Source organism: Capsella rubella, unplaced genomic scaffold, assembly GCF_000375325.1.
Source record: "Capsella rubella cultivar Monte Gargano unplaced genomic scaffold, Caprub1_0 scaffold_4, whole genome shotgun sequence".
Lineage (NCBI taxonomy): Eukaryota > Viridiplantae > Streptophyta > Magnoliopsida > Brassicales > Brassicaceae > Capsella > Capsella rubella.
Genome location: NW_006238920.1, coordinates 7694053 through 7716941, shown reverse-complemented (window position 1 = coordinate 7716941; position 22889 = coordinate 7694053). Strand labels below are relative to the sequence as shown.

General features: G+C 36.2%; 5 protein-coding genes across 8 annotated transcripts; 2 read left to right on the top strand and 3 right to left on the bottom strand.

Moving 5' to 3' along the window:
* The first annotated feature begins 1082 nt into the window (after positions 1-1082).
* Positions 1083-7189, top strand: LOC17888010. The gene is made up of 9 exons (XM_006295581.2): positions 1083-1220; positions 4468-4907; positions 5001-5224; positions 5324-5385; positions 5478-5699; positions 5792-5912; positions 6193-6515; positions 6594-6738; positions 6858-7189. Exons 2-9 carry the CDS (start codon positions 4679-4681, stop codon positions 7116-7118), a joined length of 1587 nt encoding a protein of 528 aa, XP_006295643.1. The 5' UTR covers positions 1083-1220; positions 4468-4678; the 3' UTR covers positions 7119-7189.
* LOC17890049 lies at positions 1216-4422 on the top strand. Its single transcript, XM_023783581.1, has 2 exons — positions 1216-1301; positions 1840-4422. The coding sequence occupies exon 2, from the start codon at positions 1931-1933 to the stop codon at positions 4193-4195; it is 2265 nt and encodes a 754-aa protein (XP_023639349.1). The 5' UTR covers positions 1216-1301; positions 1840-1930; the 3' UTR covers positions 4196-4422.
* Positions 7190-7629: 440 nt separating the features above from the next.
* On the bottom strand, positions 7630-8906 carry LOC17890173 (histone H1.2). Its single transcript, XM_023783582.1, has 2 exons — positions 8609-8906; positions 7630-8496 (listed from the first exon to the last, which is right to left on the bottom strand). Exons 1-2 carry the CDS (start codon positions 8828-8830, stop codon positions 7876-7878), a joined length of 843 nt encoding a protein of 280 aa, XP_023639350.1. The 5' UTR covers positions 8831-8906; the 3' UTR covers positions 7630-7875.
* A 3978-nt stretch (positions 8907-12884) lies between these two features.
* On the bottom strand, positions 12885-17847 carry LOC17890386 (BTB/POZ domain-containing protein At2g30600). Of its 4 annotated transcripts, none has more exons than XM_006293633.2 (13): positions 17749-17847; positions 16447-17284; positions 15974-16303; positions 15660-15890; positions 15111-15272; positions 14643-14855; positions 14515-14562; positions 14351-14409; positions 14130-14262; positions 13963-14037; positions 13735-13815; positions 13491-13559; positions 12885-13394 (listed from the first exon to the last, which is right to left on the bottom strand). In XM_006293633.2, exons 2-13 carry the CDS (start codon positions 17254-17256, stop codon positions 13176-13178), a joined length of 2430 nt encoding a protein of 809 aa, XP_006293695.1. In that variant the 5' UTR covers positions 17257-17284; positions 17749-17847; the 3' UTR covers positions 12885-13175. The 4 variants fall into 4 exon arrangements, with proteins under 4 accessions (XP_006293695.1, XP_023639582.1, XP_023639583.1 ...); XM_023783814.1 differs by lacking the exon at positions 17749-17847 and adding an exon at positions 17618-17696; XM_023783815.1 differs by lacking the exon at positions 17749-17847 and adding an exon at positions 17582-17666.
* Positions 17848-18829: 982 nt separating this feature from the next.
* LOC17888484 (probable WRKY transcription factor 21) lies at positions 18830-20958 on the bottom strand. Its single transcript, XM_006294345.2, has 3 exons — positions 19701-20958; positions 19481-19606; positions 18830-19274 (listed from the first exon to the last, which is right to left on the bottom strand). The coding sequence occupies exons 1-3, from the start codon at positions 20573-20575 to the stop codon at positions 19130-19132; spliced, it is 1146 nt and encodes a 381-aa protein (XP_006294407.1). The 5' UTR covers positions 20576-20958; the 3' UTR covers positions 18830-19129.
* Positions 20959-22889: the final 1931 nt, after the last annotated feature.

Here is a 22889-nt window from a genome sequence, read left to right as displayed (position 1 = left end):
GACTACATGCAGGTTTACTTAGTCATTCAGCACATAATTTTATAATAAATAGTACGAAAAATACCAAGAAAATAAGAAAAAGTACTGAAAACAGAAAAAATTAATTATTCGGGTACTTGTATGCCGAGCTGAAGCCCAAATGGCTTACCCTCGGTCTCCACGGGTTCGGATACTTTGCAGGCAGGTCTTTCGGGGGCTCGAGCTCGCCTCGGGTTATTAATCCATGAGTCTATGTCTATATCATCCCTAAGTGCATTTATAGCAGCTTGCAACTGCAAAACATTAGTATGCAAATAATGGTTTTTAAAATTCACAACTATATATATATATGTTAGCAAAACATCACACCGGAAAATGGAGTAATAACCAAAACATCACAAAAATCGAGTTTTAATTACAGATAACTTTTCTATTTTTACAAATTGTTATATATCTAATTATTCTAAAAACATTTAATCATAATTCTTTTTTACAAATGATTTGTAAAAAATATAGGTGAAAAGAAAATTTTGATTGACTCACATACATATATAAAAAGTCTCAAAAAAGAAAAAAAAAACAAAAATTAAGATTTTTTCATAGAAGTAGACTTAGTTTTGCAATGTCGATTTTTTATATAAGTATGATAAATATTCAAATGAAAAATAAAATATATAATATTTTTAGATATTATTTTGAAAATTTTAATAGAAAAATGATAAACCATCTTTATCTTAAGAGATTTTATTTTCTAATGAAAATTAATATTTATTTTGAGTTTAATAAAGTATTTTCTTCTCTTAATTTTGAAATTACTTTTGGTTTCTTAAATATAGAATTTTTTCTCTAAATCAGGATAAATTAAAATTTTATTAATATAAAAAGACTTTTTTATTTTATTTAAGTGAGAAAAGATTACTTTTCAAAATAAAACTTTAAAAAAATAGGCTAGTTTTCAAAATTACCCAAAAAGTAAAAAATCAAAAAGGTAATAAAAAAATTAAATGACGAAAGTACCCTCGTGAAACCTAAAAGTGTGAAGAATCAATAAGGTGCCCTTTTCGTCTCATCTCACCTCATGAATTAAAAAGTTGCTCGTCGGCCATCTTTGCCCTTCTCCTTTCTTCAGATTTTCGTCTTCAACCTCCTCTTCTCTTCCTTACCCGCCAATTTCCTCACCTTTGAAACTGCCTAATCCCTTCTCTGTTTTCTGCTTCTGCTTCCGTACCCTTTTGATTTCAGTGAGTTTTCGATTTCTAATCTCCTTTGAATCTTCTCTGTTGAATTTGGATGTGAATTGTTCAGAAGCTTTTGATTTACGGGTACATGATTCTCTGTTTTATCTGTGTTTTTCTGATCAATTTGTCAACTTTCGAATTGGGTTTGTTGAATTTGCTTAAAGGTGTTTCGTGTTTCTTCTTCTCGCAATTTGTGAACTCTCAGTTTCAGAGATGGTAGTTGTTGTTAAGATTTTGGCTAAAATTATTTGAAGTAAAAATCGTTTCTTTGATTGTTGGGTGCTCGTATCCTTAACTCTCTCATATGGTCCCTGATTTGGATTTTCCATATGTGTGAATGAAGCTTTAAGTGTTTAATGTAGTTATGGCACATTGAATAAGGAGATCAGTGGAAGCTTCGTTTTTGTCTGTTCGTAACCTCTCGCTAGTATTTGTTTTACTAACAGGATAGTGTGGTAAACCTAAATTGGTTGAATCGTAGCTCCTTTATTTGTTACAGGTTTATGTGGATACTACTGATTTGTGAACTTCTTCCTATGTGTTTTAAATCTGTGGAACTGTTTGTTATTCTCAATTCGGGCAAGGTCTTCTGTTCATTCATATGTTGCGTTCTCGTTTTCAGGTCGTTTAAAAGACAGGACGAGTTAAGTTAATAGCCTGGAACAGATTTTTGTCTACATTTTACTTGGCCCATATTTTGTTAACGTGATGAAATGACAAATCACGAGCTGATGATGGCAGGGAACCATGATATCTCGTTTAGGCAGGAGCAAATTATTGAAGATCGACAGAACAGTGAATTGTTTACTACCAATGACTACAATTTTGCGTTGGAACCGGTACATGAGACCAGCCTGCAGATAGGTGCTTCCCGTGAGCAAAATGAGGGTTGGAGCCACAACCAGGAACATACACTGGCTCTTCAAAACTCAAGGGCTCACAGTGAAGAAACACATGAAGAACAACGTCTAGAAGAAAAAGATGAGGTTGATTCTCAGGATAACCAAAATGAAAGCTATGACCATGCTTTTGAACTCTCCTTTCCTGATAATGATGACTCAGAAACTTCAGAGAATGATAAACTAGCGTTAATAGTTTCTCAGAATCTCAATGATAATTTACAGTTGGCGGTGGGTCATTGCATGAATAGGGATCCCATACCTGGCCTGGACATAAGCCTTTCTCAGCAGCTAGAGTTGGCTCCTCCTATCCTTCAGTGCCGGTCTCTGCAAACTGCCCCTGAGCACAATTTGGTCGTTGGTATGGAATTTTCGGATGTCCTTGCGTGTAGGAGAGCACTGAGAGATGCAGCAATTGCTTTACGCTTTGAGATGCAAACTGTTAAATCTGACAAAACTCGTTTCACTGCAAAGTGCACTAGTGAGGGTTGCCCTTGGAGAATACACTGTGCCAGGCTTCCTGGTGTACCAACCTTTACAATAAGGACTATACATGGGAGTCACACATGTGGTGGTATTTCACACCTTGGTCACCATCAAGCTTCAGTTCAGTGGGTTGCTGAGGCTGTGAAAGAAAGGCTGAAAATAAATCCTCATTGCAAACCTAAGGAGATACTGGAGGAAATTCATCAAGTCCATGGAATTACACTATCATACAAGCAAGCATGGAGGGGAAAAGAACGTATAATGGCTGCGGTCCGCGGGTCATTTGAAGAAGATTATCGCCTTCTTCCTCGATATTGTGATCAAATTAGAAGAACAAATCCTGGGAGCATCGCTGTGGTTTATGGAAGCCCGGTTGATGGGAGCTTTCAACAATTGTTTATTTCATTTCAAGCATCAATCAGTGGTTTTCTTAATGCTTGCCGACCTCTCATTGGATTGGACAAGACTGTTTTAAAGAGCAAATATCTAGGGACATTGCTTCTTGCCACTGGATTCGATGGAGACGGCGCGGTGTTTCCTTTGGCTTTTGCTGTTATTAGTGAAGATAATGATAGTAACTGGCAGTGGTTCCTCTCAGAGTTGCGTCAACTGCTTGAACTTAATTCTGAAAACATGCCAAAGCTGACAATTTTGTCTAGTAGAGATCAATCTATTCTGGATGGAGTCGATACTAATTTTCCAACGGCCTTTCATGGCTTGTGTGTCCATTCTCTCACAGAAAGCTTTCGTAGTAAGTTCAACGACCCCAATCTTGTGTACCTTATTTGGGAAGCAGCAAAATGTCTCACCGACTATGAATTTGAAGGAAAAATCAACGAGATCGACCAGGTATCTCCAGAAGCTGCCTTGTGGATCCGTAACGTCCAACCCAGTCTGTGGGCCACATACTGCTTTGAAGGAACAAGGTTTGGACATCTGACTGCAAATTTAACCGAGTCACTTCATAGTTGGATTCAAGATGCCTCAGGTCTTCCTATAATCCAAATGATGGAGAGCATTCGTCGCCAGTTGATGACTTTGTTCAATGAACGCCGTGAAACAAGCCTGCAATGGTCTAGTATGCTAGTTCCATCTGCTGAGAGATATGTCCTTGAGGCTATGGAAGAATCTCAATTGTACCAAGTTCACAAAGCAAATGAAGCACAATTCGAGGTCATGACCAGCGAAGCAAAATATATAGTGGATATTAGATGCCGTTCTTGTTTGTGCCGTGGATGGGAGTTATACGGTTTGCCTTGTAGCCATGCAGTTGCAGCCCTCCTCTTTTGCAGACAGAATGTATGGCGGTTCACAGAGAGTTACTTCACTGTGGCAAATTACCGGCGAACTTACGCAGAAACCATACATCCAATTTTAGACAAAGCCATGTGGAAAACAACAGAACCTGACAGAGAAAGTGGTGGGGATGGTGAAGAGATTGTGATAAGACCACCGAGGGTGTTAAGACAACAGCCACGGCCAAGGAAGAGGAGAAGTCAAGGAGAGGACCGTGGACGTCAAAAGCGGGTGGTTCGATGTAGCCGGTGTAATCAGGCTGGCCATTTCAGAACAACTTGCACAGCACCTATATAAAAAAACCTCTATTTAGATCCTTTACTTCGTCAGTGATATGAATTTAGTTTTCTCTTTACTTAGGTTTAGAACATTCTTTAAAGGAAGTCTTTCTCTTTACTTATTTTTCCAATATGTGAGATTTTCATATATGCAATGACGGTGTCTTCTTAGGAGATTCAACTAAACATCTTCGAAACTGTTATCCTCTTATGTTTTGTTTTTTTATTACAACAGTTATCCTCTTATGTTATATAGCCTTAGCTAAAATAGATTCATTTTATTTTTGCCAGAATAATATATAACATACATGGGGATTGAGATTTTTGTCTATAAAACCAAAATGGTCAAATGACAAAAAGCAAAGTAAGAAAGTTCCGGAGTAATAGGACTCAAAGCTATTTTAGTACAGCATACGTGGTGTAAGCAGATACATTGTCTCATAACAGAAAACAAACTCAAGAAAGGGCACCCCAATCTAAGAGTTCTATCAATCTTAATCCCATGTCTCTTGATGAATCCCAAATCAAAATGTGTGTTCCAGAGCTTAACAGCAACAACAACACGTCCACCTTCACACAGATCTTGGTAATCTCATCCATTGGCTTTCTCTTAGCCCTTGCACTGCACTACCGTCTAAGGAAGCTACGTCACTCCAAGATCATCCCTCGTCTCAGATTGTCTCACAAAAACAAAGGCCATGAGAAGCTTGAGAGATTCTCTCACTACGTCGGTAAATATCAATCTACATATCCTCTTTTGATATTTCCATGATCATAGTTTGTGATGCATTATAAGAAATTTTTCCTTGTTGTTTCTTTTGCAGTGCGGCAGATGGGATTCAAGGACAGAAGAGAATGTCCTCATCTCTGCAAATTAGCCAATGAGTACATAAGGAAATCAGGTAGCTGCGAGGAAGACATTTACAGCTTTTTCTCTGAAGAGCCTGATGCTGATTCTCTCTTTATCAAGATCGTTGAGGAGTTTGAGAGATGTATTCTCAGTTATTTTGCTTACCACTGGAGCCATGCAGATCTCATGATTAGTCAGGTTACTGCAGAGAAACAAAATCAAAAATCTTTTAGTATCCTTTCTTTGTTAACATCATAATTGATCATATACCAAAAACATTTCATGGATTTGTTTTAGATACTAAGCGCCGATGTAGAGCCTAAGAAGAAGCTCAAGCATATTGTCATGGCAGCTACGAGGTGGGTCAGAAAAATAAAAATAAAATCAATTCGGATTGTGTTATCTTTTAGTGAATTTTCCTAAGTGTGGTTGTTCCTTGGTTGGTATATAGGGAACAGAGGTTTGAGAGGGTGACTAAAAATCTAAAAGTGGCAAGAGTCTTTAACACATTGGTAGAGGAAATGAAAGCAATGGGGATCGCATCTGTTGATGATTCAGAGTGTACAGAAGTTATGGCTCCAGTTGCACACAAGGACAGAAGCCCGGTTTTACTCCTTATGGGTGGTGGTATGGGTGCTGGAAAGAGCACTGTGCTTAAAGACATTCTCAAAGAGTAAGTAATGATTCAAATCTACATCAAGATACTTATCATTTATCAGTGTTTCTTATTCATTGACCTGTACTTACTTGTGTGCTTTGGATCAGACCGTTTTGGGCAGGAGCTGATGCTGTGGTGATCGAAGCAGATGCTTTCAAAGAATCTGATGTGATATACAGAGCTTTAAGCTCCAGAGGCCATGTTGATATGATCAAGACTGCTGAATTCGTAAGGTTCTTTGTTTATTTATAGGTGCAATAAGAATCCTTTTAAGTAAGAACCTGCGGTGGGACAAAATGTGCAAGGAAACAAATCAAGTCTTCCAGATATGGAAATGTACATAAGTAAAGTAGCAAAGAACATATTCTTCAATTTCTCTATCATATACTCAGGACACACATAGATAGAATCATATACTATAAGCATTTTGTTTCCTTTTTTATACTCAATATGACAGTATCCAAGAAGATATTTGCGAAACTTTGACGGTGAAATGGCATTAAAACAGGTTCACCAATCATCAACAGATGCAGCATCATCACTGCTCGTTACAGCTCTCAATGAAGGGCGAGATGTGATAATGGACGGAACACTCTCCTGGGTACCATTTGTGGTTCAGACCATAACCATGGCAAGGAATGTGCATCGCCATCGTTACAGAATGGGAGCTGGCTACAAGGTTGGTGAGGATGGAGAAGTCATAGAGAACTACTGGGAACGCATAGGCGAAAGACAACAGCTGCAAGAAGATGGACGGGAGAGAAAGCCATACAGGATAGAGTTAGTTGGAGTTGTGTGCGATGCATATTTAGCAGTGATTCGAGGCATTAGGTGAGAATGTTCCAAGTGCACTTCGGAATATACTTTGAATGTGTGTTCGTAACATATATGGTTATTATAAATATGCAGGAGAGCAATAATGTGTAGAAGAGCAGTTAGAGTGAGATCTCAGCTGAGATCTCACAAGAGGTTTGCGGATGCATTTCTTACCTATTGCAACATAGTTGACAATGCTAGACTTTACTGCACCAACGCTCTTGAAGGTTCTCCAAAGGTTAGACCTGAGTTTCTTCTACAGTTCTACTCTTCCTCCTATAAGATGCGTAAAAAGCCTGAAATGTTTTTTCAAGTAATGAAAGGGAGTATACATGGTGAACAATGTGGTTTGTGCAGCTGATAGGATGGAAAGAAAAGGAAAAGACTTTGCTAGTGGATCCAGAGGAGATAGATTGTTTGAAGAATGTAGGGAGGTTAAACGAGAATGCGGATTCCATTTACGAGCTATACAGTAGGCCAAATCCTGCATGTGAAGCTGGATCAATATGGAAAGACATTGTTCTTTCTCCTTCCAGGTTCAACATTCAACAGGAGCTCAAATACTCAATTCAGAAAGTCGAAAGATTCAAACAGTATCTCCAAGAAACACCAAGGTGAGAGAGGAAGATAGAGAACAAAGAAGATCTCTTAGCTATTTTTTCCCGGTATGTCATTCGTTTATGTAACTCCTAAAGTCCAAAAACATCAAACAAGAGTGGATGTCAGAACCACTTGGTATTTACTTATGTCGGAAAACTAAACGCACAACCCAATATACAATTACAGTAGCAATATCAAACCATTCAAAAAACACTGAATGTAAGAGATGTTCGAGGAAGCAAATGTATGACATGATTCAGAGGAAAACTCACCTTTAACTTGACCAAGCTTGTTCTTAAGAGAAACTACAACATCTTATCTGCATTTTCTCATTGGCAATGAAACAACCACATTAAACAAATCTCGATAGACACATTGATACATTACAATAAGAATCATTCAAGAACCAATTAACGCAAGGAACTAGACGAAACACTCTCACCAAACAGAAGCATATCTCTACAAAAACCATGAGAAGACCACAGCTTGAAATCTAAAGGCTTCTTTTAATAGTTTCTGAAGAAGTAAAGATTGAAGAAACCATCACATCTATAGCTATTGATTAAAACTTAAAATTCAAACAAACCAAAAATTACAAAAGAAAAACAGTTTCAACAGGAAACCAAGAAACAAGAAAGTAAAAAAAAAAAAAAAAACTTTGGAAAGCAAGCTCCTTCAAGGATGATTCAATTATACAAGACTACCCTATAGAAGCTACCACCAACCATGTATTCAATCTCCCCCCCAAACCCAAACTATCCTAAACCCATCTCCCTCACTTCTTAGCCTTCCTAGTCGAAACCCTTTTCGCAGGAGACTTCACAGTCTTGGCCTTGACACTCTTAGCCGGAGCCTTCTTAGTGACAGCCACAGGCTTCTTAGTCACAGCCACAGCTTTCTTCCCAGGAGATGTTCTAGTCGAAGTCCTAGAAGCTTTAGCTGGTCTCTCCTTAGCCTTAGGCTTAGCAGCAACAGCTTTAGTCTTGGAAACAGCAGCAACAGACTTGGACTTAGGTTTAGCAACAACCTTAGCCTTTGCTGCAACCTTAGGCTTAGCAGCAACCTTAGCTGCAGGCTTCTTAGTAGTTGCCTTAGCTTTAACAGGAGCAGCAGCAGCAGCCTTGCCCTTAGGTTTAGCTACAGTTGTTGCCTTCTTCTTAACCGGAGCAGAGGCTGCCGGTTTAGTTGTAGCGGCGGCGGATTTAGCAGAAGGGATCTTGAAAGATGCTTTGACCTTAACCAATTTGCCAGAAGCAACAAGTCTTTTGAGGTTAACAAGCAAAAGCTTCCTAAAAGTAGGAGGAAGAGACTTATGCTTCTCCTCTATGAACTTCTGAATCGCGTATTGACTAGATCCAGTTCTCTCCTTCAACGTTACGATTGCGTCTTTAATCATCTGCATCAGATTCAATTCATCAGAAAACCAAATCTCGGAATTATGAATCTGGAAATTGTGAAATTGAGGAGAAAAAAATTCAAAAAGATGAGATCGAATCTTGAAGAGAGACCTCTTCATAGGTAGGGTGAGATGATGAAGAAGACTTCTTCTTCGTTGTAGCAGCAGCTTTCACAGGCTTCTTCGCCGCCGCCGTTGTTTTAGCTTCTTTAGTCGTCGTCGTCTTCTTCTTTGATTTACCACCTTTCGCCGGTTTCTTCTCCGGAGATTTCACCGCCGTTTCAGCAGCTCCTGATTCAACCGTCGTTGGGACGTTTTCTTCCTCTGTTGACATCTTCTCTTATCGACTGAATCTAGCTATTGATCGGAGAAAGCTGTGAAATGTAATGCGTCGGAGAATTCTGATGAGGAGGACGAGAGAGAATGATGTTTATATATATATATAGTCAGATGTGTTATGAAGAAGACAGAGTTTGTAAACTCTCTTCTCTGATTGGTTGAAATGGTGAGTACTCGGATCGGTGTATCAACTCAGGTTTGAATTTGATCCGTTGGATTTAAATCTATCGACGGTGTAGGAATAAGGATTACGAATGTAAGGATGAGAGGAGGGGTTTAATGGATGTGGATAGGTGCTTTTTTTGGGTATTGTTTGGTGTGCTTTTAGCTTCGATTGATTTTATCGTAACTTTTTATGTACTTGACGGATTTCGATTTTGTTTCGGTCGTTGTGTAGATAATTCTTTAAGGTTTCTTTTGAATGTTTAAGCGGTTGAAATGGTTTTGTGTAGGATGAGAAAATGGGGAATGAAGCAATGTTGGTCAAAACTATGGTTTGTTTTGATAGTATTACGGTGTTTTTGTTTTTTCGGGGAATTCTTGTGGAGGATTTATGGATGGCTATGTTCGTTGGAAACTAGACTAATCAAGGAGTGTAACGAACCAAGAATTTTTAAAATCGGATGAGTTTAAGGTCGAAAACTATGTTGTTGAATCAGACCAAAGATGACCAAAGTAAGATGTGGTGCCACACAACTTGTTGCATGTGTGATGTGTCTCTCTTTAAGAAAGCCCTAAACTAAGACAACCGAATAATTATGAACTAAACTCGTTTTACATATACGAGATTCGTTACATCTTGTAGTGATTCGCGATATTAGTTTTGTTTTTTAATGTGGAAGTAGTGAAGCATATGCGTTGTTTCGCTCTAATGATGATGTATGCATCTTAGCTTCTAAAAGCTTTCATGTAACTTTGTTATCAATAGTATATGATATTCATTAAGCAACCTTAGATCATTTTTTCGAATTATGAAATTCAGCTAAACATATTGATATGAATATATATCTTACAAATAATTATTTTAGTTCTATATTTAAAATATTATATAGTTTAAAAATTTCCAATGTTTTAAAGAATAACTTTACCAAGAAAAATTATGTGTCGTCCACTGCGCTGATGTATATTATGATAATTTGATGTATGTAAAAGGTTAAAACTTAAAACTCTTTAAATTCAAAAACATGTTCACTAAAATAAATCATTTCTCCTCTTCTCTCATCATATATGTTGAAAGGAGACAAAAATCAATATATAAGACTAACCCACATAACTATCAATAAACATTTCCAATTCAAAGTTCATCCCACTTCAAATCAAAACGAATAAATATGTTGCCATGAAACTAAGTGTGATTCAACATAAAAGAAATCATATTATAAAGTATAAACCTATAATCACAAATCAATACTGATATGTGAAACCGGTTTTAAAGTTTTTGCATTGTGCAATGATTTTTACCGTGAAATGTTATATACAACTTCTTCAATATATAAGAAAAAAAAAAGATATGTGAATGACATACGCATGTATGCTTCGATATGTTCATAGAAGTTTTCAAAAAATTTAATATTCAAAAACAATATTAACTAGAAAAGTCAACTTTTATATACTATACGAACAGTATTAAACGTTAATATCTTTCTAAAAATAACTTTCCTCATCATCATATATAACTGAAAATAAAACCATACTAGTTTATAATTACTAGATAACCCAATATACATCGAAGTATTTTTCCAAGTCAAATCTAACACAATATATTATTGAGCTTAAAGTGTATGGTGGTAACATATATATACACATAACTAATTAAGCCGCTGAGGAAGATACGAACCCTTTAAGGTAAGGCTTTAAACACAAAACATAAATATATCTCTAGCTATAGAGTAAACGTGTATGTAGACACATTCCTACCAATTGATCTTTTATTCAAAACTATTAATTGCGTTCTAATGTGTTTACTTTTAGAGATATCATCAGTTACGTTTTACGTTTCGCCTGGTTGAAAAAGATCAGTTACATGTTTACATGTTTACATATTCTCACCAATGAAAGCTAATGTTGGTTTCAAGATACTAAAGATCTAACCATATTAATCTTGAGTAGTCTACACTGTTATGACATGACACTTAACAAACATGCAGTTTAACAATGAGTTTTAATTATTCGTTACGGATTTAGTAAATGACTAATGAATGAGCTAGTAAATGTGATTTCTTTTTCTTATTTTTCTGGTATTGTCTTGTCTACAAATGCTAAGAATCTTAACTCAAACAGTTAAACATACTTTATATAGTTTTTGATTATTTTGAATACTTATCACCATCCCTTAATTTCATAGTGCACGACCAGTAATTCTATCAAAATTTAATACATGCCATTACTATAAATGATTTACGAAATTGTACGTAAATCAGATAAATTAATACCTCGTCATTGAGAAATTTTCAAGTTTATCACCAAACATTATGTGTTACATTTCATTTCTTAGAACATACGAATTGGATAGTGGAACATTGAGCCGCACGTACGGAGGCTACCTTCGTTAATCTCAACCTCCTCTCATCAACAATTTATCGTAAACATTAGTAAATCTGTTTAGCTAATAACTTTTTTTTTTTGGTTGGTGTAAATGTTATTTAGCTAAAATAACTTTGTTTTAAGCTATTTTAATCAATTATTATTCTTGTCTTAATTATGAGATATTTTATCTAGCTTAAATAAACTTTTTGAATAACTTGATTTTTTTTGTCACATACTTAATCAATTTTAGTTTTACAAATAGGATATAAATAATAAGTTTTGTTACTATTGGTTAAAGAAATTGGAGGAAAGATGTGTTTCCATTTATTTCTTTGAACTATATATTATTTATTTAATGTGTGATATATTTAATAAGAAATAACTACATATATGTTATTTTATAATTGTTTAGATCATTCTCTAAGGTTTATTTTAAATGTTTAAGCGATTGAAATGGTTTTGTATAGGATGAGAAAATGGGGAATGAAGCAATGTTGGTCAAAACTATGGTTTATTTTGGTTTTGGTTTTAGGAAAATGCGTGTGGTGAGTTTATGGATGATTATATTAGTTGGAAACTAGACTAATCAAGGAGTTTAACGAACTAGTACTTGTTAATATCGGGTGATTGATTTTAAGGTAGAAAATTATGTTGTTGAATCCGACCAGAGATGACCATCTTCTTGTGTGCGGTGGCACACAACTTGTTGCATGTGTGATGTGTCTTTCTTTAAAGAGAGTCTTAACTAAGACAACCAAAATAATTATGAACTGGAATCATGTTACGTATTTGAGATTTGTTATCAAAATATAGTATAGTGTATATGATATTAATTATTAGCAAACATAAATCAATCTTATGAATTACGAAATTCAGCTAAACGTAAATTTAAGTACGCCATATATTTTGCTTTACTTGTTGTGGCTTTTCTAATCTTTCGTTGTTCTTCTGTTTCGTCTAAACCTTTAATTTATTGCGGATCCACAAGCTAACCCATTCACTGTGCTACTATAATCTCCTCAATTTCTATATCGCAAAAAAAAGCTGAATTTACATGAGCAATAACTAGAGGTTGTGAGACAATAGGCCGAACATAAAGCAATTTGAAAAATTATTGTTGTGTGGAAAGTCTGTCAATTGAGCAAAGATCCAGTTAGTTTATCTTATAGTCAGAAATGCAAGAGGCATGACTACTTTTGGCATTAGTCGGAAAGCATTTCAAACTTGAGATAAACGGTGTGGTAGTCTTTCGGTGAAAAATCCACTCTGAAGCATTTCGGTGCGTTTCTACCGAGGCTGACCGGATCAGCCGATAGAATATATATATATATATAAAGCAATGTGGTAAGTACTAAACAATTTGCGATGACAGAAGATTGTAAACTCATTTAGTTTGAAGAATGTAAACTGATTTATTCACACATGGAGGAATAAGGAGAAGAACATGCTTATTTTGCTTGCTTGTGGGACTGTGGAGTTTACTAGCTATGATATGCATATGAAGTGTGATCATGATCAAAATGTTGACAAGAGAAACATTTAGTCTATTATTGATCAATTTTCCAATGCGTGGATACAATCCAGATTGTTGACAAGAGAATGTCTTTTCATACAGTTTTGATCAGTTTGGATAAGAGATTCTTTGAACAGTCACAAAACCCCAAAATCTCTTGGAAGAAAACTAAAACAATCTAATTGGAATCTATGATCCCTTTAGAACAATAACAAAAGGTAAAAAGAAGAAGATAAGTAAGTGAAAGGAAAGTAAAACGTGTAGTATAGAGTCAAAAAGCCACTCATTGCAGCAGAGTGCTTCAACGGAAATAACCGTAGAGCTCCAAGTAGCAAATGCAAAAGTTCCAAGGAGTCGATGTGTCTGTGGTTGGACCAGTCAGAACCAGCCTGAAAAACCTAAAGGGTAGTAACGCATTTGCTGCTGTGATTGGCCACGATGCAAACTGCCCGACCTTGCACATTGTTTGGTCATCCTCATGGATTCTCAAGTCTGTCCACGTTTTCCCATCCATTGATCCCTTCAAACCCATCAAGACAAAAACACCACAGAATTTTCTTAAGAAGCTTGCTTGTCTTTAAGAGGACATGAAATAACTGCAGCAAAAATAAGATACCTGAAACTTCCAGGACCTTGTGAATGCTCTTGATCCGTCTTGTCTGAAGGTGTAGTAGTTGCACATAAGCTGCATCCAACATTCCTCAGAGTGTTATATCCTCAGGACGAAAACTTATTTCTGTTTTCCTTGAATACATTTTCTCTTATTCTTCAAAGCATGGGTTATGGTTTATGGAGCTTTTAGACTAATGTGTCTTTAGGAAAACAGAATATATGATAGAAAGAGAAGTTATGGAGGAAACCTGATGATCTTCACCTAAGTCGACCATCCACCAGGATGATATATGGCCGCCTTCCATCCTAGGCCCTGCAAAGGAAGTACCCTGATGCAAAAAAAAAAAACACAAAATCAGATGGTCTTGTATCCAAGAGGAAAGAAGTTTCACTGCATTTAATTTTATCCTTTGTCAATTTTGTAGTTGAAACCAAATTCTAGTCCTATAAGACGAGCAAACCTGGGAGGAACATACCACATAGGTCTTTGAAGCCAAAGCCTTTGGATCAGTGAATCTGGAGGTGGGGCTGCTTGATGTAATAATGATTTTCTGAAAACATAAAGAACTCAAAGAGTAAGGAAATATTTATAAAAGATTTCCAACAATATGAATTCAGAAAGTACGATAACGATGAGATTAACCTTTGCGAGAACAGGGTTGACCCATTGATGACTACCATAAGATGTACCCACAAAGTGCAGCACCCCATTACTATCCCCATCACGTATGTACTGAAGCTCCTTGAAACTCGATCTTCGATGTTGGAACCTTGAACTAGAGATGAAAAGCTTTAATTAACGACGTGGGAATATAAACCTGGAGACGTTTACAATCATAAGATACATGACTATGTAATTCTTACATCGGTTCATTTCCTGGGCATGTCAGTCCGGAAGTTTGGAAGCTAGCAGCCTCCTTCACCTGTACACAAGACAAAATAAATGAGGGCTTGGAAAGAAAATCAGTCTTGAAATAACACATTAAGTATTCTGCTAAAGAAGTTGGAGATAGATGTTTAAAACTTACAAGACGATTGAATACTGGGATTTGTTTGGTTAGGTTGCTGCTTTCTAACTGTGCGATCATTTAGCAAAGATAGCATCAGCACAATCATTCTAACATACAATGATGAAGTTCATTCAGGATCCACTCACCCTTTTAAGAACCTCATATGGCAACAAAGAGAAGCGTACATGAGGCAACAAGTCATCAAGTGAGTGAAGCCTTTCTTTGAACAAAATTTTGGCGTCACAACAGTCCATCATCTCATCTATTACATCCCAACTATGCGACTCCTCAGCTTTCATGCACCACATGAGAACAGCATCAAGAATCTTTTCCTCAGATGTCACTGTCAGATCTGCAGACTGCAATTCCAGAATTTAATACTGGCTGAAATGTTTATTACATGCCATAACGAAAGGAGATGTCATGCATCACTTTTGCTGATGTCCATTACAATTCCATAGTACTAAATTCAATTTCCACGATAATAAACACTGATCAGTGAGTAACACTTTATTCCCTCAAGCACTAAATGTAACAGATTTTTGGGGTCAAGTCTCCAAGTGGGTTAAGAGGTTCTTACAAATAAAAGTAGGATGGCGAAAGAGAAAACAAACCTCAAGAATATCACTGAAGGCGGTTTGATCTAACAAGATAAAGTCTAAACTTGCAGTGGTACAATAGTCGAAGTGCATGGAGAACTTCCTCTTGCACATCTCCTCAACGACTTTACATGAGGAGATAGACGAAACCACTTGGAGAACTGAGCATACAGAATCCTGCAACAAAGTTCAGAGGTTAGCTTGAGAAAAGGCCCAACAAATTTTCCAAATTTTTCTGCTTCTGCGCCCAATAAACTCGCATAAAAGAATTATTCTTGTTGTATGACCTTCTTCCAAAATGAGAACGCCATCCCTGCATGTAATATATACATGGAACAATATCAATATTTTTTTTTTACTTTGTATGTGGTCAAAGCATTCACTTTGTTTTTTTTTTTCTCTTTTAGTTTCAGAAGGCTTGAAACCGCAACCCACTTCACGGCTCATTAAGCTCTCTATCATACAGAAACCATATTGTAACAGATGCGCTGGAAAAGAAGAGAAACATGATAATGACACAGAGACGTATCATTTACCCTAGAGGATCATGAAAACAAATATTACCTCTGAGAGGCACTCCAAGAGCATTTTGCAGCATTCTTGATGAAGTGGAACAACTCCAAACCGGTCAGATAGAAAGAGAAGATGGATCAACTCGGTGCCGAAATTCACTGTGTCTTCCATGTTCAACTCTCCACTATACATGAAATTCATCATAGCCTTGAGTGCTTCTGGTGATACATCGGTTAAGTAAATTGTTGATGAATGGCTCTCACTCATCCCATTTGTAAACATCTGGATGTTCATTGAGAATAATAGAAATTGAGGATCAATATATTCATGTACATCAGAACTGCTACCCAAAAAGTGATTCTCACCTTTGCAAATGCGACACTCCAAAGACTTAAAATGACTTTGTGAGACTGGAAAGTGAGACTATGATCACTGAGATAGATTTTTATGTCACTGTACTCGCCGGTGGAGTACAACTTTACCAGCTTCCCCACATCAACAGGGAAAGCACTTGGGAACATAAAACCAGATAACGGGTGAGAAATAGGACACGAGAGTTTGACTTTTCTGCAGGGATCAATAGCTATTTGGCTCAATTTTAAATGGTCTATACTTTCTTCACATTGTCTCACCAATGGCATCACTTCAAACTTAGAGCTTAGATCCCGCAATGGAGCAAGTTCTAATTCCAAAATCTACATCAAAAACAAATGTTTAAGGAAATCATGACGAAGATAAAGAATCTCCATGCTTAGTTAAAAAAGAAGGTTCCTAACAAAGCATTTCACCTGGCAAAAGGGACAAATACGTTAAGAGAAGAGGATATAAGAAATGGTACCTGAGTTCTCCCTGTATAGATATATTGAAGAAGTGCATGAAGAATCGGGTACGAAACTCCACGAAGTTGAATGAAATCCCCATCTGATGATCTCAAAGGAAAATTACCCGACGCTTGTAATATAACCTTGTGAGCAGGGACCTCCATTTCCTCGTCGCCAACAAGAAAGATTGTGTCAGATAGTTCCCAACTCTCCAAAAAATTTGCAAGTCCCCATTGTTCATAATCATAACCAGTCCCTTCCTCCACAAACTTCTCGTCACCAGACTCATATCCTTTAACTTCACAGCAATCCACTTGCTTCCACAGCAAGATATGGTTGTGTGTCACGGGAAACACACTCACGTTTCTATACCCAACATGTTTATCCCAGCTGCTCAGACCAACATACTGGACATTTAAATTAGGCTTGGAGTCTTGCCACTTAAACACCAGGTTCTGAAACGGATACCGACCTTTACCGATGCTAATCAACCCATCATAGATACTAATCCAGTAACTCTCAAACTCCAAAGAACAACGACAGAGATCAGAAGCTTCCTCATCGACCACAGATTTCCCATCTACCTGAATCTTCAGCCTACGGTTCCTATTGCTACCAATAATCACAATGTAATGAGGACTATTATCTTTCTTATAATGGTAGTGTTGAGTCCCCACATTCTCTCTGAACACCACCGTGACATCATTGTGAGCAAACGCATCAAACGCAACGCAACCTCTTCCCGCTTCCCGGAACTTCAGATCATCACTCCACGCACACTCGAAAGGCGCCACCGTCAGAAACTTGTTCTCTTTCGCCGCAACCATCTTCACTCATAAAATCTCTTGCCTTTACCTATGACATTCACAAACCCACAAACCATCAACATCTATATAACCAAAGACAAAAACAAAAACATTAAAAAAAATCAAAACTTCACTCATTGAGGCATTTCCACAAGCACATAGATGAAATAAACCAAAACTCACTTGTGAAAACCCAGAGATCACAACTAAAGATTTGCGTTTAAAGAAGATCATAACAATTGGGTTTTTAAAAAGGAACGTCATTTTCAAAAACAAAACCCAGAATCTACTAGAAAGCAATCAACTTGGCAAAAAAAAATCTGAATCCAACTGGCTATTACCCTACCATGAAAAACAATGAAAATATCAGATTGCAGCTTACATCGACTTCAAATCGAATACAGACAAAGATTTGAAGATACAATCATAAGCTACAAAAAAGGAAACAAATATGAAAAATTTGATCAAAATCAGATTTTTTTTAGGTGTGTGGATATAATTTTCGGAGCTAACCTTATGAAGTCGCTGTCACGACACGTGATCGTGAGTCGGATCCTAATCCTTTAAGGAAAGAAAGAGTCACAAACAAATTCGAAAACGAAGAAGAAGACACACACGATGAGTAAGATATTTTATTACTTGTGTCAGGAGAAAAGAGCTGGTGGATTTTAGAGTCATTAATGGGCCAGCAAACAATCAGCATAAGGCCCCATCAGAATTCTCTAAACTTGGAATATTATCTATAAACTTTAAGGGAGGGTTATTTTTTTTTGGTAGGAGTTTAAGGGAGGGTTATTGGATCATTGATTTTGATGGATTTAAAAATTCAAACCAAAAATCATATTTTATTTAATCATTGATTTTAAAATAACTATCAAATTCATGTGTCATTGGTTGTATGATTTATAAATACTAGTTAAAATCATATGTTATTCGTTTAATGATTTGTTTTTGGAATTTAAAATCCGCAATATGTTTTAAATAGATTTGAAAGGATTTAATAGTCCAAAATAGAAGGATTCAAATCCAAGGATAAAACATGTTATTTCAAAATCAATGTATTTTGATTTCATAAATAACAAGGATTCACAAATTCTATGTAGATGTACAAATCAATAGCTGTTATGTTAATTGCTGCTAGGCCCAAATCAATATGACAGTTGCTGCTAAATGTATTTGCTGAATGCTAAATTTTAAAATCAGAATGTACTAGTAATTCGTAGGAACGAAATCTTCGTCCAGCTATATCTACAATCTTATATACTAACGTTGATAACATTTTTGAAAATTAAAATCATCGTTCCAACATTTTTGAAAATTTCAAAACCTTTTCGGTTCAATCTAATGTTTGTACTTTGTAGCCTATTCCTAAAATGGAAGCTTAATATGATGTTGAAATGAGTTTTTTTATTCATTATGTCTAACACATGGATTTAATTATGTTTCTTGTACTTCTCACTGACAAGACAAACTCAGAACAGAAATCAAATTTCTTTTTTTTTTCTCCAAAATTATATCTTAAGATTTAAACTCCTCTTCCTATAAGTTACTTTGCAACAATCTCCAAATTCTAGTAGCACCAACCACATACATACATAATAGAAACCGAACTTGCCATTAAAAAGATATGAAATTACATAGCCATAAAATAAATACTTTTAATTCATTAATTAAGAGCAATAAACTTAGAAAGAAAAAGAGTCTTGACAAATCCTAACATTTACCCCTCTCCCCCTTTTAAACTCAAATCCAACAATTGCAGCAAACTCTCTCACAATCAAATCCCACCCCAACTAAAAGCTCTTGCCCCGATCATATATCACAACATTGAGCAATGCTAAAACCTATCGACCATACATGAAAAGTTCTTGCTGGCCCACAGATAGAATAGAGTCTAAGTTGTTATAGCTTGAGATGGCAATTTCGGGTGGTTATGCTCTGCTTCATAAGTAACAATAAGCATTGCCGGATCTTCCAAACATCTCTCTACGTGCTTCCTCGCTGGACAACCTCTCATGCTACTGCACTTGTAATATCCCCTGCACACAAAAAATTCCAACACAACACTTCTTTAAGAAGACTCTCATACTTGTCTCTATCTATCTCAGCTAATCACTACTCAAAAGCCTTAAACTCCTATACAAGAATGGTCCTTTGCATTTGTATATTAATCTTCATTTGGTTTTTCTCTTTTCTCAACCATGAGTTCATCAATCAACAGGAAGGATGATCAAGAAGTGTATACCTTGGATAAGGAGATCCCTTGATGGGCTTCTGACCATATTTTCGCCAAGAGTAATCATCAGGAGGAATGTCTGCAACCTTGTTACTTATAGCAGGCACTCTGATCGATCTCCTAACCCGATGTTTCCTGTCAATTTCCCAATTCTCAATTAATATATTCTAAAGTTAAGAGAGTCTATGTGATGAAAAGCAGAAAAAGAAAGAAAATATATTTATCTGACCTTTTCTTAGAGCAGTGGCAACGGCTAGTGCTCCCACATTTTAAGCCTCCATGTTCGTCTCCTTTCAAGGGACATTTTCTCTTAGAGTGTAGTGAGTTCTGATCCGTCGAACTAGGAACTCCTACCAAGTGGAAGGAGTTCTTTCCTTCTACATTAGCGACACTACCATCTATGCTAAGTGAAGAAACAAAGGACCTAGTTGATGAAATGGTCGGGGTACAACTGGAGTTATCGAAACTCAAACTTATCCCACCATTGCACTTCCTAAGCATAAGCTCAGCTTGATGTTTCTGTAGCTGCTGCTGCTGATGAAGATGGTGAGCTTTTAACCGTTCATGAAACTGCTGTTGCTGCTGCTGCTGTAGCTGCTGATGTTGTTGTTGTTGTTTTTGTTTATCTGGAAACAAATTGGGATAATTCGAAGAAGGCACCACTGGCTGGCTAAGCTGAAGGAGAGGAACCTTTGCATTTGGGTTCAAACTGAAAGACTTGGTCCCTAAAGTGAGTGAATCTGAAGGTCTACTCAAGCTCAATTCCTGGAAACCAGACCGGAGTACCGGTGGTTTCTGAGAAGATGATGATGGTGCAAGCTCGGTTCTTTGGTCGGTTTTTTGGTGACAAGGATCAAGTAAGATGCCTTGAGACACATGGGTCGGAAGTTTCTTAGCTCTTCTAAACCTAGCATGACCAACACTAGTGCTTAACAAAGTAGACACTCTCTTGAACCTAAGCACAGCTTCTCTAGTTTCAGACACCAAATTCCTCTCAAACCCAACATGATCTTGCTGCTGCTGCTGCTGTGGTCTATTCAAAAGATTAAGAACTCTATGACAACTCTCTACAGCTGCTCTGTTCGTTCCTTCTATCTCCTCCATGTCTTCCCCCCCAAGAACCCTAATTTCCCTTTCCTCCCACAGCAAAAACTTAACTCAGAGAAATGTAAAAGAAGTCAAATTTCAAGCTTTACCCAATCCCATCCCCAAAGAAAACAATTCCTAATAAGAAGATCAAATCAAGGTTTTTAAAGAAGAAGAGGAATAGAGAGAGAGAATGAAGAAGAAGAGCGAAAGGAGAAAGCAAAAGTAAGAGTAAGAAAAACAGGAGCTTCCCCTTGGATGCTTGAAAGCTTAAAAAGAGAGAGAAGAGAGAGAGGTTAAATGAGTTGTCAAACCCAAGATTCCTCCACCATCTTTAAAAAGAGAGAGGTTCGAGAAAACGAAAGGTGTGAAAGAGAAGACTTTCTTGCTCACTCTCTCTCTCTCTCTCTCTCTGTAAACAAGTTCGTTTCAGCAAATCACTCAATCAAAAGAAAACAAAAATCTAAAGCATCCTTCTTCTTTCTTTTTTATTAACCCAAGTGAACAAAATAAAATAAAAAAGACAACTTTAATTTTTGGGAAGAAAGAGGAAAGAGAGAAAGAACGAAACCGGCGTCTGTCACAGATTCAGACAGTGTGGGTCCTACTCGAAGACCTTAAGTAAGACTCGGGTCGTAATTATTACTATTATTACTTTTGTAATAATACTAATATTATAATTTTCTGACAAATTGTTTAGTAACTAATCAAAATTAGCATCATTATACTTTTGTGAAGTTTTTAATCATGTAAAGATAAGTTTCTTTGACAAGGTAAAAGCAAAGATGATGTACGAGAGTACCAAACTTTTTCTTTTCCACAGTGTCTAACGGTTACTTTTTTAGTAATATCACTATTTGACGTGTTTATGAGAAGTGTTTGCTAATTGTAGAAATAATATCTACTAATAAGCATTTTAATGATTCCATTTATTAAACACTACTCTTGTTGGTAATTTAGTCAAACGGTTCTGAGTATAACAAGAGCTTTTCCAAATATAGTATCATTTTTAATAGCATCGATCCTCAGTTTAGTTGAATTTTATTCCATCATTTTTTTATAGATTGGAATTTTAGATTTGTTTTCTTGTTTGTTCTAATGGCGTATCTTCGAAAGGTATATGTTATAGTATAATTTACTGTTTTGTTAGGAGATCTATCAAAAATTCATTTATTCTTATTGAACTAACGCATATCACTGTTTTTAAGTAGAAAAACACTTTTACGCTTTGTTATTATTAGCAAATGACGAATTATATGTTACTATTGAAATAATAAGAAATACATGCTTACACCAACTCGTCAAGCACGCTTGTTCTAATAACTTAGGTTAAGAAAGCTAACCCTAATATGTGGGTTACTATTTTATTAAGGTATTTATCAAAAATTCTATTTTTTAAATTGAATGACATCTTTTTGGTCTAATGGTGTTGACCAACGGTTTAGCAAATGAGTTGTCAATAGTGAATCTAATTAGGTCGGAAAGAATTGTGAATAATAGATTATTTTTGTAACAATTCTCATAATTTGTAATAATTAATAAATCTGAGGATGACAAAAAAAATTTGAAGTAACATACATCATCATTTTTAAGCAGAAAACATTTACGCTTCGCTATTACTAGCAAGACATTTGGTGATGGAAGAATAGTACGTTACATAATAAGAAAAGCTAGTTGTAGTATGCCAGTTACTACTAGGGTATCCATAAAAAAAAATTGTTTTTTCAAATTAATGTAACGTACGTCGTTGCGGAGAAAAGCTTACACACTTGACTATCATTAGCAAGACATTTGGCAATGAAGGAATCATACGTTATTTTTTGAGATAATAAGAAAGACCTCATTACGTCAGTTAGTCAAACATGCTTGTTCAAATAACGTGTGTTAGGAAAGCTAGATTTCATATATCAGAAGTAACGCACTACTCACGTCAACATTATTAAGCGGGAAAAAGCTTACACACTCCGCTGTAACTAAGACCATCCTTAACGGCAACCTCTTAACGTATAAAATATTTTCTTAAAAAAAATTAAGCCTTAAGAGGTTGCCGTTAAAGATGCCCTAACAAGACATTTGGCGACAGAGGAATCATACGTTATTGTGAGGTAGTAAGAAAGACCTTGTTACACTAACTAGTCAAGTACGCGTGTTCTAGTAACGTATATATTAACAAAGCTAGCTGTAATATGTGGGTTATTACTTTTTTGGGAATCTCATATTTTCACTTTTCAAATTGAACTAACGCATATCTCATTATTAAGCGGGAAAAGTTTACACAATTTGCTGTCATTCAACATTTGGCGATGAAGGAATTGTACGTTATTTTTGAGAT

What these genes read in the sequence shown, in the direction of transcription:
- LOC17890049 (XM_023783581.1), top strand. Translation starts at nt 1,931, where the DNA reads ATGACAAATCACGAGCTGATGATGGCAGGGAACCATGATATCTCGTTT.
- LOC17888484 (XM_006294345.2), bottom strand. Translation starts at nt 20,575, where the DNA reads ATGGAGGAGATAGAAGGAACGAACAGAGCAGCTGTAGAGAGTTGTCAT. An exon ending in TGCCACTGCTCTAAGAAAAG is followed by an intron (nt 19,607 to 19,700) that starts GTCAGATAAATA and finishes GGAAATTGACAG; the next exon opens with GAAACATCGGGTTAGGAGAT. An exon ending in AAGGGATCTCCTTATCCAAG is followed by an intron (nt 19,275 to 19,480) that starts GTATACACTTCT and finishes TTTTGTGTGCAG; the next exon opens with GGGATATTACAAGTGCAGTA.
- LOC17890386 (XM_006293633.2), bottom strand. Translation starts at nt 17,256, where the DNA reads ATGGTTGCGGCGAAAGAGAACAAGTTTCTGACGGTGGCGCCTTTCGAG. An exon ending in CCTTCAGTGATATTCTTGAG is followed by an intron (nt 14,856 to 15,110) that starts GTTTGTTTTCTC and finishes CTGGAATTGCAG; the next exon opens with TCTGCAGATCTGACAGTGAC. An exon ending in TCAACCCTGTTCTCGCAAAG is followed by an intron (nt 14,038 to 14,129) that starts GTTAATCTCATC and finishes TTATGTTTTCAG; the next exon opens with AAAATCATTATTACATCAAG.
- LOC17888010 (XM_006295581.2), top strand. Translation starts at nt 4,679, where the DNA reads ATGTCTCTTGATGAATCCCAAATCAAAATGTGTGTTCCAGAGCTTAAC. An exon ending in CAGATCTCATGATTAGTCAG is followed by an intron (nt 5,225 to 5,323) that starts GTTACTGCAGAG and finishes GATTTGTTTTAG; the next exon opens with ATACTAAGCGCCGATGTAGA. An exon ending in GCAGTGATTCGAGGCATTAG is followed by an intron (nt 6,516 to 6,593) that starts GTGAGAATGTTC and finishes ATAAATATGCAG; the next exon opens with GAGAGCAATAATGTGTAGAA.
- LOC17890173 (XM_023783582.1), bottom strand. Translation starts at nt 8,830, where the DNA reads ATGTCAACAGAGGAAGAAAACGTCCCAACGACGGTTGAATCAGGAGCT. An exon ending in CTCACCCTACCTATGAAGAG is followed by an intron (nt 8,497 to 8,608) that starts GTCTCTCTTCAA and finishes AATCTGATGCAG; the next exon opens with ATGATTAAAGACGCAATCGT.